Below are 16,937 nucleotides of genomic sequence, written 5' to 3' on the forward strand. Positions count from 1 at the left end.
AGGTCTCCTTGAGGTCCTTTCAACATTTTCAGGGCACTCCTCTGCTTTTTTCACAGAGCCACAGCCTGGTTCAGTGGTCTTCTTCTCAGTGGGCATGCTTTGACTTCACTATAAATGATGACATACATAATATTTTATGTCATCTAAAAGTTACATGCTTGTCTCAAGAAAAAAATACAAAAATAGTGGAGTTAAAGTACAGGAAATAAAATCCTTCGTGTTCTGTGAAGATATTGGAGAGGAGCCCTTCTAGGAGACACATCAAAGGAAAGCAAATGAGATGATTTACACAATGTGCTAAAAAGTGATTTTTCCCCCAGGTGGACAGAAAGTGTCAAAAATATTCCCCTGAACATAAACCAGAAGAAAGAAAAATTGTGTTTTAAGTCCAGTGCTGATTAACACTGGCATATCTATGTGATGATGTGAAACTTATTTACCTCTGATAATTGCAGTCTGTTTACAAGCCATGAACACAGGCTAAAACCAAATTTTTGTTTGAGCCAACATTTCTAGGGGAGCAGAATTTCACAAATTACACTCACAACTTGAAAAGCAGAAAAAATATTTGGTCCCCTAGAAGTAGGAATTGATGAAACAGGATTTGCTTGACAGCAATTCAAAAAAAACTTTTTGTTAACATTTAGGGCAAAGTCCAGCCTTAAGATCCAGGAGAAAAACAACATTCCAAGTAAATGAAAAGACAAAAGGAGCATTCCATGAAATTAGGTGAACTTTTCTGTGAGTGACATGACTAACTGCAGATTTCTCCAGCAACTAGTGAAGGAATTAAGGGGTAATTGTAGAAGCTGGTAAAATAACTAGAAATTATTTTCAGGCAAAACAACACCAGAAAACACACACACTGAACCTGATCATTTACCAGAGCAGAAAAGAACCACTAGCAGGAAAGCCTCAGAAAGAGAGAGCATTTGGTCATGGTTTTGCCAACTTGCTTTGTAAAAACCTGTGTCTCAGCAATGTATGGAAAGGATATCAGAGAGCACACATCAGGTTGTTCCTTATTCCATGGCTGGAGGTTCCTGGAGAGAAAGGTCCAGTGCCTTCCATGGGGCAAGCTGTGACTAACAGCAATGCAGCAGGAACTCTGTCCCTTTCCAGTCACATTCCTGCAGTGCCACACTGCCTTCAATTCTGACACTGGCTCATCTCAGCATTTTAAAGCCACTTTTGTATATAACTTATATCTGACAGGAGTTTATTTCATAAATCTTTTTACTTCTTCACCTTCCTAAAATAGAACAGATCACCCTGGAACAGTTGAAGATTTAAGTCGTGATGACTTTAAAGGAAGAAAAATGGAACCCTTGTGGTTCAAATAATTGAGCTGTTGTTTTTCCTCTGCCTCAGAAGAACAGAGTGAATGTATATCATAATAAATCCAGAAGAAGGAGTACAAAATATAACACTTTCAGAAATGATGGCTGGCATCCCTCCCAAGGGCCAGAGGCTGCGTTTGGAAGCTCTGTGAGTTCAAACCTGCAGGAGCAGGTGAGTGCAACCCAAAGGGACACAATGGACACCAAAAGAGATGAGGGGGCCATTGAGAAGGCAGCTGAAGGCAGCCTCTGGGTGGGCTTGCAGAGGCAGACAGGAAGGACTGAGCAGGATTTAAGAGGCAGCTCCTTGGATCACAACCATGTGGCCTCGAAATGTGTGCAGAGCAAACACACATTTGCCCCCAAGAGGTAAATTTGTACCCTGAGGTATTCAGGCAGTGGAGCTCAGCCCTCTGATTTTAACTTTTCTACCTACATAATTGTCACATCTGCTCCTTAAAAACATTCTTACACAGCTTCTTCTACCAGTTCCTTCCCTTTAGGAGGGCAAGAATGTTCCTCCTAAATAAATGGAAAAGCAGTTAGCCCTCACCTTTTGCTCTTTCAGAAACAAAAGAGCCAACACCATTTCTGAGTTGTGTTAAAACATTCAGAGCTGCCCCCAAGAATATTTTTATTTTACATTGAAAAAAACCCCAAAAACCAAAAGCAAACCCAAAAATTAGTTTCTAAGTCTAAACTGTCCTCAGAAGTGTTGGAAATGTTTTCACAGCAAAAAAACACAAAAGGGGAAAAGGCAAATCAAGTTGAGGCACAAGTTATGTGTCAGTGTCACCCCACTTTGAACCACGTGGTCTCTGCATTCAGAACCAAGGTTGATGTTAAAAAAAAAAAAAAAATCAGAACTATAAAAATAAACTAGATCACTGGGACAAAGCTAGAAGTGTTCTCATCTATTTTTTCTTTTCTTACACAGGAAAATTGTCCTTTTCTTGTAACTAAAAAAAAAAAAAAAAGAAAATGAAATGAACTTATGCAAACTGTTATTTTTGACAGAAATGAACAGTTCCTGGCCACCCCCACCAGCTATTCTGCAGTCCTAGAAGTCCAGGTCCTGGCCTCTGCCTCTAACACGAGACAGAGCAAATGCTGAAGGTGTTTGTAGCACAGACCAGGGTCACAAGCAGGTGAAACACTGCCTGCTTTTACTGCAGTATTGCTGCATTCCAGCAGGACACACTGAGTGAAGAGTTAACAAAATCCTTCCCACAATCCAACCTCCCCTCCCAAAGAAAAGGCTCTGATTCAGGGAGGTTTTCCAGAACAGGCCCAATTTCACTTTTGGGTAAGAGCTGCTGTTTGGGTCACAGGTGCACACACAATTCCATGCCTAGACCTTCTAGAAAATGAACCATCAGCCAAGGAAAAGGTGGGAATTACTTACGAGTCCACATGGTTTTCAAAGGAAAGGAGGATTGGAAAGGGTGATGTCTTAAATGCACACTCAGCAATAGCTTCTATTACTTCCTAAAGAATCAAAATAAACACAGTTACAAACTCAGCTCCCTAAAGAAGCACAGCTGTAGCCTTTGAGGACAGGAAGGACCCAACAAGCTCTGAGATCATTCCCTGAGATCAGACCTTCCTTCCTAAACATCCCAGAGAGCTCTGGATGTGCTCTTGCCACAACCCAATTTTTCAACCTGAACTGAATCTCCAAAACATCTGATGAGTGTCAAGCACCACATTTCTCAAGAAATGACTTATGTCTGCCAAAATCAATAGTTGAAATGTAAAGTTTGGTTTTGGTGGGGAGCTGTTCCATGCTTGCAGCTACAGTTTTCATGTGCCATAATAAAAATGCAGATCTTCCAAACATCATCAGCCACAAGCATCTATCCATAAAATCCTTAGTTACTCTGGCTCACATTTTAGTTCCCTCTTTTTTTTTTTTCCTTTTTTTTTTCAATGACAGAAATCCCTTCAAGGCAAAAGAAAGGAAAAAAGAAATCTTTACTCAATTAAAACAGTTGGTTCTGTGGTAATTATCAGAAAGTCCATAAAGTTTCCTGTTAACCCTACACAAAATGGAAACCCCAAATCCAGCAGAAAAGTCATTTGACAACAATGATTTTAGTGAGGTGCACAATAAATGCACTCATTGTTACAAATGATGAAATATTTCCCTCTTGGAGCAGATCTCTCTTCCAGAAGAACACAGAAAACACTGAAGATCTTCATGTGCTGGCAAACTCTGGAGTTTCTAAGAACCCATAAGGCTCTGCCACACCAAATCACAGGGATGACTAAAACCTAAAGGATGTATTTATGTTAAACAAGCTTTCTCTGGGGATTCCTCTGGTTCATTTTCTGCACTTTTAGAGGCTCAACTGAGAAGCATAACAGTAAGAAATCCACTTCCTAAAAGAAAAGCTGAGCTTCTGCTACATTCTTCTGGCCCACTTGATTTCAACTGCCCTCCTGCTGCAAGAGGGGATGGAACCCTGCAGGAGTGGGGAAATAACCTGGGGAGTGGAATTAGGATTGAGCTGATGAGAAGTGAGGATGAAGAGCTCAGGTCCAGCCAAGGCACATGCTGCATGGCCAGAGGGAGAGAAGCTGGCAGGCTCCATTCCTGGCTGCAGCTGCAGAATGCCTCACCTGGATCAGCCCTGCAGGGTCAAACATGGGCACACACAGAGACCCCTGGACATGGCATGGCATCCAGGGGTGCTCCCTGCAGGGTCCCAGCCTGGCAGCAGCTCACACTCACAGCTGAGACACACCCTAGGGATTTCTGAGTCCTGGACAAGGGCAAACCAAGGAACCAACCAGCCAGGACACGGGGATGGGGAGTGCCAGTGCTGCTGCTCTGCACTTGAGGAAGGCTGGCTGAGGCTGTGAAAGCTGCCAGACTGAGCAGAAGCCTGTGCCCTGGTCACAGCAGAAACGTGAGCTGATACATGATTGAGCATTCAAGGCATGAAGTGATTCTCACACTCCTGACACATTATTTCCCTGCCATTTTGCTCCTCCCCAGCCAGGCAGCACACACTCAAACCACTGAGTGTTTGAGTGTTGAAAAGAAATGGAGATGTTTTTCACATTGTTCTGGGTGGATTAAAAACTGCCTGCCCTGAAATGACCTATGAAATACTCCTGAGGAGGTTTAAAATACCTTCCAATATCTCTCCTGCCAGCACAATGCCAAGGGTTGAACATCTAAATATCCAGGGATAATCCTCGTTCCTGCTAATGATCCTTTTAAAAATCAGATTAACTTTGTTTTAAATTCCTGCTCATGACCAAAGCAGTCAAAGCCATCTCCCTCAATTAAAAGACTTCCAGCAATCAAACCCCATGCCTATAAGCATAATTGGCTTCCCATAAATATAACTGGGAAGTTAATAACAAATGTGCAAGAAGGTTGTTTTCCCTGTTTCTGTGATTAACTCAATCAGGGAAGAATTAGAGAAAGCAAACTGGAAAAAAAGGGATTGTTCTGGTACAAGTGAAACTCAGTGTTCCTTCTGTGGCAGACCTGTTTGCTTTCTTCCCTAAAGAATGGCACTGGAAGACAAAAAAACCCCACCCAACAACAGGTTTCAAGTATGGGAAAAATGTCTCAGAGCTGTAGCCACACGTAATACCTGGAACACAACCAAAGTCAGTAATGAACATTTTCCCACATATCCTTGCACACAATAAATGTGTGCTAGAAATGTATTTCCATGGTGAGTTAGTGTCTCAGATGAAGAAGAATTATTTCTTCACACTTCAAAAATGATTTGCTGTGCTGCCTACCAATCCTGATACTACAGGCAAACATCTCCATTATGCTCCTCTAACACCTCAGATCAAAAACACCTTGAAGAAGAACAAGAAGATAACAATTTAAGGTTATTGCTAAGGCTATGGTCTCTACCTTACACTGTAGAACAGGAAAGGGAAGATGAAATTCAGTAATAAAGATGATATGTTTGGGGTTTGAATGGCACAAATATCCCTTCACAGCCCCCAAAGATGCTGATTTTTCTTTTTCACCCTCCAGTGCTTTGGGTCTGGTCCCAAGAATCAGGGATGACACTGCACACACACTTCTTAATTCTTTTCAAATACAATGCCAAGTGTCTGGGTTCTGTGCATGGAGCCTGTCCATCTGGCCATGAGCAGCATATTCTCTGCTCACAGAACTTAAAGGCTTGCAAAAACTGTTGAGATCTAGCTGCTAACTTCCTGTGTCAGTTCAGGATTTTTGCCTCCCACTGCCAGTGACCAGGCAGAGAGGAGAAAAGGGGTGAACTGATGTGCTGGTTACTGCTGTCCAAATCCTGTCCAGCTCTGTCCCCTGGAGCTGTAACCCAACCAGTTGTTTCTCCCAGTGCCTCCACACCCCCATTTCTCTCTGTGCAGAGCCAGCTGTGGTGGCTGTGCCTGGTCCTTCAGCCCTGGCTGGCATCTGTCCCCGTGAGATTCGCTGCAGGGACGTGCACAGGAGCATGGACCTGGGCACAGGGCCCAGTCCCCAGATGGCACTGCTGTCACACCACAAAATCCCTTTTGCTCCCTCTGCCACGACCACCCCGAGCCTCTCCCCGCGCGAGGTCCAAATGCCGCAGCTCCTCTCTCCCAGCCGTCCTGAGCTGCTCTGTCATTTCCTCCTGCAGCAGCTTCTTGCCCTCCCATTTCTGCCCCTCCCACGCTGGCAGGGAGGGTTTTGCAGGAGCAGAGCCCAGCCCAGGTGAGGCAGGAGGCCAGAGGAGTACCTTGAAGGAGATCTCGGTGGTCATGGTGAAGCCGTGGGTGATGACGGGCTCCTCCTCGGCCGTGCGGCCCTTCCAGCAGTCCAGCTCCACGCAGCGGCAGCCCGACAGCAGCACCTGCCGGTACATCTCCACCGAGGAGTTGCCAGCCAGCTGGCCAGCTGCACAGAGCACACAAAGGCAGGTCAGGCTGGCCTCAGGAGGGGTACAGCTGATCTAACAAGCACAGAGCTACAGCAGCTCGGGCCCTCGGCTGAGAGGGACGGCGCTCCAAAGGCGAACAGCGCGAGAACGCAACGGAGATCCCTGGCACAGTCAGGGCCATGGGCTGGATCCATCCCTGGCACAATCAGTGCCATGGTCTGGATCCATCCCTTGGGCACAGTCAGTGCCATGGGCTGGATCCATCCCTGGTACAGTCAGTGCCATGGTCTGGATTGGGCACAGTCAGTGCCATGGTCTGGATCCATCCCTGGGGCACAGTCAGTGCCATGGGCTGGATCGGGCACAGTCAGTGCCATGGTCTGGATCCATCCCTCTGGCACAGTCAGTGCCATGGGCTGGATCCATCCCTCTGGCACAGTCAGTGCCATGGTCTGGATCCATCCCTGGGGCACAGTCAGTGCCATGGGCTGGATCCATCCCTGGGGCACAGTCAGGGGCATGGGCTGGATCCATCCCTGGGGTACAGTCAGGGCCATGGGCTGGATCCATCCCTGGGGCACAGTCAGGGGCATGGTCTGGATCCATCCCTGGGGCACAGTCAGTGCCATGGGCTGGATCCATCCCTGGGGCACAGTCAGGGCCATGGTCTGGATCCATCCCTGGGGCACAGTCAGGGCCATGGGCTGGATCCATCCCTGGGGTACAGTCAGTGCCATGGTCTGGATCCATCCCTGGGGCACAGTCAGTGCCATGGGCTGGATCCATCCCTGGGGCACAGTCAGTGCCATGGGCTGGATCGGGCACAGTCAGTGCCATGGTCTGGATCCATCCCTCTGGCACAGTCAGTGCCATGGGCTGGATCCATCCCTCTGGCACAGTCAGTGCCATGGTCTGGATCCATCCCTGGGGCACAGTCAGTGCCATGGGCTGGATCCATCCCTGGGGCACAGTCAGGGCCATGGGCTGGATCCATCCCTGGGGCACAGTCAGGGCCATGGGCTGGATCCATCCCTGGTACAGTCAGGGGCATGGTCTGGATCCATCCCTGGCACAGTCAGGGGCATGGGCTGGATCCATCCCTGGGGCACAGTCAGTGCCATGGGCTGGATCCATCCCTGGCACAGTCAGGGCCATGGGCTGGATCCATCCCTGGCACAGTCAGGGCCATGGGCTGGATCCATCCCTGGCACAGTCAGGGCCATGGGCTGGATCCATCCCTGGCACAGTCAGGGCCATGGGCTGGATCCATCCTTGGCACAGTCAGTGCCATGGTCTGGATCCATCCCTGGGGCACAGTCAGGGCCATGGGCTGGATCCATCCTTGGCACAGTCAGGGCCATGGGCTGGATCCATCCCTGGGGCACAGTCAGTGCCATGGTCTGGATCCATCCCTGGCACAGTCAGTGCCATGGTCTGGATCCATCCCTGGCACAGTCAGGGGCATGGGCTGGATCCATCCCTGGGGCACAGTCAGGGGCATGGTCTGGATCCATCCCTTGGGCACAGTCAGGGCCATGGGCTGGATCCATCCCTGGCACAGTCAGGGCCATGGGCTGGATCCATCCCTGGCACAGTCAGTGCCATGGGCTGGATCCATCCCTGGCACAGTCAGGGCCATGGGCTGGATCCATCCCTGGCACAGTCAGTGCCATGGGCTGGATCCATCCCTGGGGCACAGTCAGGGGCATGGGCTGGATCTATCCCTTGGGCACAGTCAGTGCCATGGGCTGGATCCATCCCTGGCACAGTCAGTGCCATGGGCTGGATCCATCCCTGGGGCACAGTCAGGGCCATGGGCTGGATCCATCCCTGGGGCACAGTCAGTGCCATGGGCTGGATCCTGCCCTCTGGCACAGTCAGTGCCATGGGCTGGATCGGGCACAGTCAGTGCCATGGGCTGGATCCTGCCCTCTGGCACAGTCAGTGCCATGGGCTGGATCTATCCCTGGTACAGTCAGTGCCATGGTCTGGATCCATCCCTGGGGCACAGTCAGTGCCATGGGCTGGATCCATCCCTGGGGCACAGTCAGGGGCATGGTCTGGATCCATCCCTGGGGCACAGTCAGTGCCATGGGCTGGATCCATCCCTTGGGCACAGTCAGGGGCATGGGCTGGATCCATCCCTGGGGCACAGTCAGTGCCATGGGCTGGATCCTGCCCTCAGTCTAACAGAGAAATAACCCAGCTGAAGCCAGCTTCAAAGCTTCTGATGGGCAGCAACAAATACATGAAATCAAATAATTATAGTAACAACAACAACAACAACAACAACAACAACAATAAGAACAACAACTTAGTTTCATGGGATTTTGTTATCCCTTGACCAGTGATGTGAAATTCAGACTCAGGAGACCAAGACCACATTTTCTCACAACATGCACTGCAGTTTAGTACAAGATGAAACAAACCCCCTGCAGTCATTAATGGCACCTCCATTAGGTCTCAAATCAATATTTAATATGCTAACCACTGCAATAAGCTGGTCAGTTAAATTTCCTGATGTGATACTGGATTATGCAGGGAGAGATTCAATTAAACTGTCCTTTTCTAATAATGAGATAATATAAATCTAAAAATTAAGAAGAAAAAACTTTAAAAAAAAAAATCCCCCCAAAAAAATTCCGACCCAAGCCAACAAAGAAGTCCAGTTGGATTCAGGGAAGGATATCCAGCCAGGTTGTCTTCATCTGCTGCAACAGGTTTGATTCCAGTCATTCAGATACAAATCTCTTGCAGCAGAGAGGTAACAGTAATGGAAGAATGGCTTTGTGCCTCTTTTAGACGTGAAGAAAATGGATGCAGTTCCCTGCTTTCTAGCAGACTTGCTGAGAAGATCTTCCTGGATTTCTTGAAGGAAATTACTTTTCTTTTTAAGGAGGCAGTGAGTTCATTTACTGCAAAGATTCTTTGCTGACTGGGGACATATAAATACTTCATCTAGACTGGCATATGCTACAATGCAGATGAATCCTCATTTTATTGTCTCTGTGATTCTGTGTTTAGGCTATGCTGGGAAATGCACATTTTGGGATTTGCTTCACAAAAAGCACTGTCTGCTTTTGCCCTGTTTTTACCTTGCACTAAAACCCGTGTAACAGAACCCCTTACTTGCAGATGCCTGTTTCCAGTTTCTGTCTGATCCATGAGGTGGAGCAACCATAAATACTGCACAAGGTATTAACATTACTCCTGTTGAAATCCATCAGAATTCTCAGTTCCTGCTGGAACCAGTGACAAATATCTGTTAATAACAGAAGGAACTGGCCAGGGCTGGAAAGCTCTGAAATTCCAAGTGGAGTCGGCAAAGTGACAACGTGTCTCTTTTTTTCTTTTTCTTCTGGGATTAAGCTTTTTCCTGTTTCACCTTTGGTTATGGCAGATTATCTTTCCTACCACAAAAACCTTTTTGGTGCAATTCCAATGTCTGGGTTAAGTAGAGGCTCTTTTTCTGTGCAGGGTGCAAACAAGCATAAGCACAGATCAGGGGATAACAACTCACATTTCCATGTGCTTATCCCTGAGCATCTGCTGATGAAATCTTGGCTCTCGTAGGGATCCACTGAACTCTACTGCCTAAAAAACCCATTTCCACTTAGGAAACTGCTCTAATGTTGTCCTTCTTTTCCCTCAGAGCACGGGGAGTTTGGATTAACAAACAGTTTCCCAAGAGACTCCTGGTGGTTATCAGTGCTAAGTGTTTTGGGCTCTGAGATCCTTCACCTTCCAAAGTGCTTAAGTAAATCATGACATGCACCACTTGCCACATGACACTTCCCACACCTTATTAATAAGGCTCAGATGTTTTGGAAGGATTCCTGCAAAGGATAAGAGGATATTCAACCTCCAAACCACTCAACCTTCAGAAGGACCCCCAGGCAGAGTGTAAAATGCTAGCACACATTTGAACAGTCCCAACAGTTTGTTTTTCTGAAATGGAGAGTATGAGAAATGTCCTCCCAAATGTGGGGGTTTTGCATACATTATTTAGAAATGTCTGTGGTGTGAGTCCCTATTTGCATTTAGTTTAAAATACCCCTTTTGCATTCTCAAATGTGATAGCACAGACACTCAAGGGAACACTCCCAGTATATTTTTAATAGCCTGAGTACAGATCAATTTTTCAATACTGGAAATTGAAAGCACTGTGTATTCCCTTCTCCAATACAAGCAGTGTCTACAGTAATGCCATGCATTACATTTGCATCCCATCACCCTGTGTGGCCTAAGGAGAAAATGGATTTTGACCAAAAAAAAATCACTTTTCTGAAAAATGTGATTGGCTAACCAATACCTGCCAGGACAGGATGCTGACTGATCTGAGCTGAGGATATGACCCACGTTTCCCCACACAGAGCACTTCCACAGCTCTGTAGCTTTAAGCTGCTCCTGTCTCAGGAAGTGCATCCTTGCTGGCTTCATCCACCATGGTTTTCCCAGGTGAAAGTTATTTGCAATACATGGAGTTAAAATGTGGTTGCTATGTATTTAAGACATCTTTCCTCCCCAAACTGGGGGGATTTTGGATCCAGCTATTGGGAACCACCTGACTCTTCACTATTCTAGAACCAGAGGCTGCTTCTTCCCAGTTTCTCCCAGCACGAGGTGCCTGTATCCTCCCTTTGCTGGGCACAAACATCAGCTGCTGCATCTCCTCTCTCCAGACAAGCCCTGGAGGAGCACCAGTGCCCTGGATCACCCACTGGGGTTTGCAGTGTGCAAACTGAGAGCCCCACACTGCTGGGAGCCTGGCTCCTCACTCCAGCAGCCACACAAGGTGCTGGCAGCTGAGATTTGTTAGACCCAGCCCATTTATCTGAGTTCATTTTGCTCCTGAGGAGTTTCCCACGTGCAGGACAAGTGGATCAGACCCCACACTGTGCCACACTCTGCTCCTGCTCTGTGTCAGCCACAATCAGGCTCTCAGCCTCCTTGCCTGTTGTTTTGAGCACTTCCCACTGGACCAAAGCAGCACTTTGGAGTGGCCAGCAGCAGGGAGGTGTCCCCAGCTCTCCTCCCCTTCCCTGTGGTGCTGCCAGCCTGGAACCTGCTCTGGAGGCTCTGGAGGTGAAGGAGGATTCAGGGAAGGGCAGAATGCAGACAATCAGCAGCACCAGTGGGGACGGAGGAAGCACTGGAGGATGGTACATGAGAGGTCACAGGCAGCCCAGAGAAGAGAACTGCCCTGGTGAGGCATTTTTCTAGGAACAACTGAAACACCAGAGTGTAAGCAGGGAAGCACAGGCTGAGGGTGGATGGGATAGTCCCACTCTGGCTACATGTGCTCAGCTGAGATTATTGTTCCTTTTAGCCAAAACACGTGTTAAAGGTGTGTGATTTCAGTATTTTGCACTTCCCATAAACAACAGCGACTTGCCCAGCCCTCAAAACATGCAAGGCTGAGTGTGACCTGTCACCATTTGTCTCTGACTTTGGGTGCTGCTGAAAGAAATGTTGCCCAAAAGAATCACTCCCCACTGTGCCCACAGCAGACTCCTGAGGGGAGACTCCAAGAACAAGCAGGGCTGCACTTTAAGGGTTCAAAGGAATAAAGAAATAAATATGAGACCATAAAAAAAGTTTCTCAAGGATGACATTTCTTTAAGTTAGCCTAGGTTCACTGCAAATCACTTCTTTCTTCATGGGCTTTTACCTTTGTTCTTAAAAATTACATTTCCCTAAGAAAAAAGAAAGCAGTAACACTTCTAAATAAATAATCAGGACTTGATGTACTGCCAAGGGTTTCTACCAAAGGCTAGGAAAATGATCAGCATAATTAAAAATAAATTCAGAGTGTGCACATGGTGCTTCTTATGTTATAATGTTGTTTCTTTGTGCATACTTTTTCTGGGTTAAAAAAACGAACAAAGGGAGAGATAATTGGTAGGGCATTAAGCTCAGTGATCATAAAGTAATGCCAGGCTGAATGGTTTTCTTCTTGTCCTGATAATTATTACATGACTAGTTGCTATTTCATGGCCTCAGTCAGGGCAAAGGTGCTTCCAAGGCTTCCCTTCCAAGGCCATGAGCACTTGAGCAGATCCTTCAAACTTTTGGGAAAGGGAATCGCCTGCCACTGTTAATTTTATTAATTTCATTAATTTTATTTCCTTATTTTTATTCCTTTTATTTTTGGAAGAAAGCAAATGGGAGTGTGATTGCTGTGTCCCATGCAGGTTCAGAGAAAAATCCCAGGCTGTCAGTTTTTGTAATGCAGAGATAAAAATCAAATCATTAATCCCATTGAGGGCCAGCTACCACACATTCACTGAACATAATGAATCCACCCAAAGGGAAGGGCTTGTGGTTTGTGCCTCTCAATGTGAAAAAGAATTTGAAAGAGTTTCAAACTACTCTTGCACTATCCTGATTTATTCCCTCCAGGTTACTAAGCTAGGGATATTTTGTCAACTGAAGACTGAAGATCATGTTTCCAAGTACAGCCTCTGGAGTTCCTTGGAAATGCAGGCAAAGAAACTGTAGATGCAATCTGAGAGGGTTTGCAGACTTTCACACACAAGTCAAAGCAAGTGTAGCAAGTGTCAAGGTAAATAATTAAACATGTGAGGTCACTTGTAGTGCAGCTAAAAAATTAGAATAGGTTGGACTAATCATGGATTCCCGTCCTTAATTCTTTGGGGTTTGGCTTTTGTACCTCTAAACCTTTGGAACACATCCCTGTCCTGACCAGCCCCGATAAAAATCTGTGCTATGGACCAGGCTATAAATTCCTGCTGGTAGAGGGGAGAGCAGTCTTTTATCTCTTCAGATCAACCCTAAATTGCATGGTCTTTAAACCTCCTGTGGGTCTGTGCTTCTCCCTTCAGCTCTGCAGCTTGCTGCTTTCTTCCAGAACATCTGCATGAACTGCAGCATTTGGCTCAAGCACCAACTAATGCTCAGCGACAGAACAAAGCCCATACTGCAGGTAAGAGGGCTGCAAAGCACCACAGTTAAAAACTGCTTTTGCTTTGGCCATGTCTTCACCAAAGAGCACAAATCTCTGCATATTGGAATCATGACTTCCAAGTGGCCACACTGATTTTCGTTTCTTTTAATTCAGAGAAAGAAAATCCCTGCCAAAACAAATACTTGTGTGACAAGTGCTAGCACAAAGCACGTTTTACAGCTGAGATGGAAAGCCTTGAAAAGCAGTGTCTGATGGAAACAATGACAGTTCCTTCACTCTGTGAAAGCTGGCAAAGGTGCTGGAGAAGGAGCTGTGACACACACAGAGCAGATGAAAATAACTCCCCCGAGGGCTGTTTAAAGTGGGCATTACCACTGGGCCTGGATATGTTTTGGCACACTGGCACTCTGAAGGAGTTGGTCAGCTAAGGCCACTCTGTTAATAGCATTAAGAAGCCTGCATTACACATAAAATGCATTTTTAGCACTCAGTGCAGCATCATTTTTTAAAATTAAACATAATGCTAAGTCATTAGCAAAGCAAACATCAAACCAAACAGGAGAGAACCCCCTGTGCACATCTGCTTGCCCCAAACATTTCTTCCTATGTAAACCAAACTAAAATAGTAAATTTACAATTCTTTTCTCACAAGTTAACAGAACCTTGGACTAGAAAACAAATGCCAAAAGTCAAATTCCTAAACTGCCTTAGCTTTTCTGAGTTTAAAGCACTGTTGACTTTGCTGTGCAAACAATACAGTTCAGACTGTAACTCTAATTAACAGGAGCTTCTGAGTGCTCAGCCTTCTGAAAAACATGACAGCACCTAAAAGTGCCAGCTGAGATGTTAGATATTGTCAGGGAACAGATCTCCCTCCTTGCACTTATGGGCTGCCAGGAAGTTATGTGCCATGCTAATCTCTGAATCAAAGCAAATTTCATGGAGCACAGCAAGCTGCCAGATTTAATGTTTATGGGCAAATTTATGAGCTACAGAGATGTTCCCCATATTCTGCTTTGCACACTTGCCTTGCTGTCTTTGTTGCCATAAAAAGTACAGTGTTCATTCTCCTCCCTAAAGATGGGCCTTAACCTGCAATCCCATTTGAGGGAAACTTTCCAGGCACTTCACTGGGTTTCTGACCACACCTCTTCTGAACAAAGCCACTGCTGCTCACCTGTTAATTAAAGTATATTTGATGCACTTGAGTTGCAGCTGCAACACAACTCAAGAGCCACCCTTGCTCCCCTGAAGAACAAGCTCCACCCTCTGTTTAACGCTGCAGATTTCAGCGCATTTTCTGTTGGCACTGAAAGCACACAGACTTGGTGCAAGGTCAGCCATGGGATGTGTCCCACCTAGGTGCTGTACCTGTGAGGTAGGTGTTGTGTGAAGAGTTGATGAAGTAGTGTGACAGTGGCTGAGACATGTCCTCGTTCAAGTCCAGTTTCTCAGGGGGCACCACGCCGTTCTCCTCCCCGCTCAGGTAGCGCATGAAGCCGTCCACGGAGATCTGTCCTGGGAGAGCACACAGGGCAGCACAGTTACTCAGCTGCACCCTCTGCCACATGCACATCACAGCTGGCACCTTCTACCTTGGCACAGAAAGATTTAAAGGTATGTTTAGGTATAAAAAGTCAGAGAGAGAAGAGACACATCATGCAAAGACACAGGGATACGACAGATTCCCACTTGCTCTTTTTCTTTTCTTGGCTTTTTGCATTAAAATTATCTTAGCCCTAAAATTTGCATGAAACTTCAAAAAGTATCACCACTGTGCTTTACATAGTTCAAGTTGTAAAGTTAATTGGCTTGTCTTTTTCTCTAGCCACTGCCATGGTAAATTTGATCTGATGTCTCTTCTTGGGATGGAACCACAGCAGAAGCCATGTCAGCAGTTACAGTGAGATCCTTCTCTCTGCAGGGTTTGGAGCCTGCCAGCATAAGAAATTTATTTTTCTTTCCCTTCCAACACCTTTTCTCTAATTTATCTGATTAATTACAATTCCCCTCCCTATGGGGTCACTCAGTAGTGCTTTACTGAAACACTTAAAACCAGCACAAAGATAAAAATGCCTCCTTTTTCCAGAGGCACCTGGCCAACTGAAATGCTCAACACAACTCAGTGCCACAGAGGCACCTCCTGCTGAAGAGGGCAAGACCTTCCTCATCCTCCCCTCTCACTTTGTCCTCTTTCCCTCACACTCTGCACCTTCCCTGCCCCACTCTGCATTTTTCCCCTCACACTTTGCACTCTTTCTGCACTTTTGCCCTTTTCCTCTCTCACACTCTGCATATCTTTGACTTGATTCCCAAAGCACACATAAGCAGCCAGCTAAAGGTTGGTAAATAACAAATCCATTTTAATGTTTTTATTGGGCATTGGAACAGGCCTGAAAAATCTAAGAACAAGTGTGGAGGAGAGATACAAAAGTGTCTAATGCATTCTTAGCCACAGACATTCCCAATACCTCAAAATTAGAAATGTGTAGCTGCACACTTGCACAAAGATTGTCTAGGCTTGGCTCTAACTCTAGGAATGCACCTGAATTAGAAACTTCCAAGAGTTTGGGAAGGCACTGCCCAGTGTGGAAGTGCCTCTCTGTGCCTCTCTCTGTATTTATACACACATGCAGAAACACCTGGGGCAGTTTCTCAGCAGATGGTTCCACAGAACACCTCAAACTGCTGCTCTGCAAACTTCAGCCTGGTGGAATTGCTGCAGAGATCAGAAAAGAACCACCACAGTGGGAACCAAGTGAAGTCAGCAGAGTCTGGCATTTTTTCATTACAATTTGACAGGAAGGAGAAGTAATTTCCCACCAGAAGAGGAGTATGTTGAGAGGTTCTATTGAATTTCCTGACTGTGATCAGCTTCATTAGATGGAACATGGGAAGTGTTTGTGCAGCCTGATCTTTTTCTGCATCCCTGGCTCCACCTGATTGTTCCAAAACAGTTACAAGGGAGGGAAAAGGAAGAGAAAAGCACAAATGAAGTGGCAAGTTCTACACATTTCACAATAATTCCTTACTAACTGCAGCTACACCATCCCATCCCTTACAAGATCTATTACACGGGATCAAACACATGAATGTTCCTGGTTCAGAGAAAACCACATAAAAATGTAACTGTTGCTTTGTCCACAAGTACCAAGGCTCTTTTCTAGCCAACATTTGTCTGCTCTAAATACACCAGAAGCCACTTCTGTTATCCCAGATCCTTATTCCTGGGAGGGAGCAGTCTTCAGGCAGGTGACACACTTCTGGCAAATGATCTATCAAAAATTCTCAGAATTTCCAGGGCTAATTAAGTGAATCCTCTTTTCCAGAGTTCTTAGATCTTGTCAACATTCATCAATCATAATGTTTTCTTCTGTAGCACACGAGATCTGCAATTTCCCCATCCCTGGGAGATGCTGATCACACATCTGCCACGAACAGGAACTGCAGCCACTGCAGTGGTTGGTAGGAGAGCCTGTGCTTTGTGAATGCACTTCTCAGAGGCTCCTCTGTTTGGAGACACACTGAGTTACCCCACAGGAACAGTGAGGTTACACACTACTGGGTTATCTGAGCCCTGTTTGGCCAGCTCCAGAGCAGCAGGCACCTTTCTCCTGTGGGGCCTGTGGCAGTGCTAGGGCAGACACAGGTGACAGCCCATGGAAATCTGCTCCCATGCAGCCTCCAGGGCTGGCAAAAGCACAGGCTGCTCCTGACACAGAAATGCTTCTCCCACTGCCCACTAAGACACAGGTAGCTTGACAAGATCCTGCTTTGCCAAGGCCTTTAGCAGCCAGCAGG

At 46.4% G+C, this 16,937-nt stretch overlaps 1 protein-coding gene across 3 annotated transcripts in view; it reads right to left on the bottom strand.

Moving 5' to 3' along the window:
* Positions 1 to 16,937, bottom strand: part of PLCB1 (phospholipase C beta 1) — a 345,096-nt gene that overhangs the window by 100,381 nt on the left and 227,778 nt on the right. For all 3 annotated transcript variants that reach the window (XM_059840472.1, XM_059840473.1, XM_059840474.1), the window contains exons 10-12: positions 14,508 to 14,654; positions 6,068 to 6,225; positions 2,746 to 2,828 (exon numbers count right to left, since the gene is read on the bottom strand). In XM_059840472.1, coding sequence (XP_059696455.1) covers positions 2,746 to 2,828; positions 6,068 to 6,225; positions 14,508 to 14,654 — 388 coding nt within the window. The remainder of the gene's footprint in view (positions 1 to 2,745; positions 2,829 to 6,067; positions 6,226 to 14,507; positions 14,655 to 16,937) is intronic.

The sequence above is a fragment of the Haemorhous mexicanus genome, chromosome 3 (assembly GCF_027477595.1).
Source record: "Haemorhous mexicanus isolate bHaeMex1 chromosome 3, bHaeMex1.pri, whole genome shotgun sequence".
Classification (NCBI taxonomy): Eukaryota; Metazoa; Chordata; class Aves; order Passeriformes; family Fringillidae; genus Haemorhous; species Haemorhous mexicanus.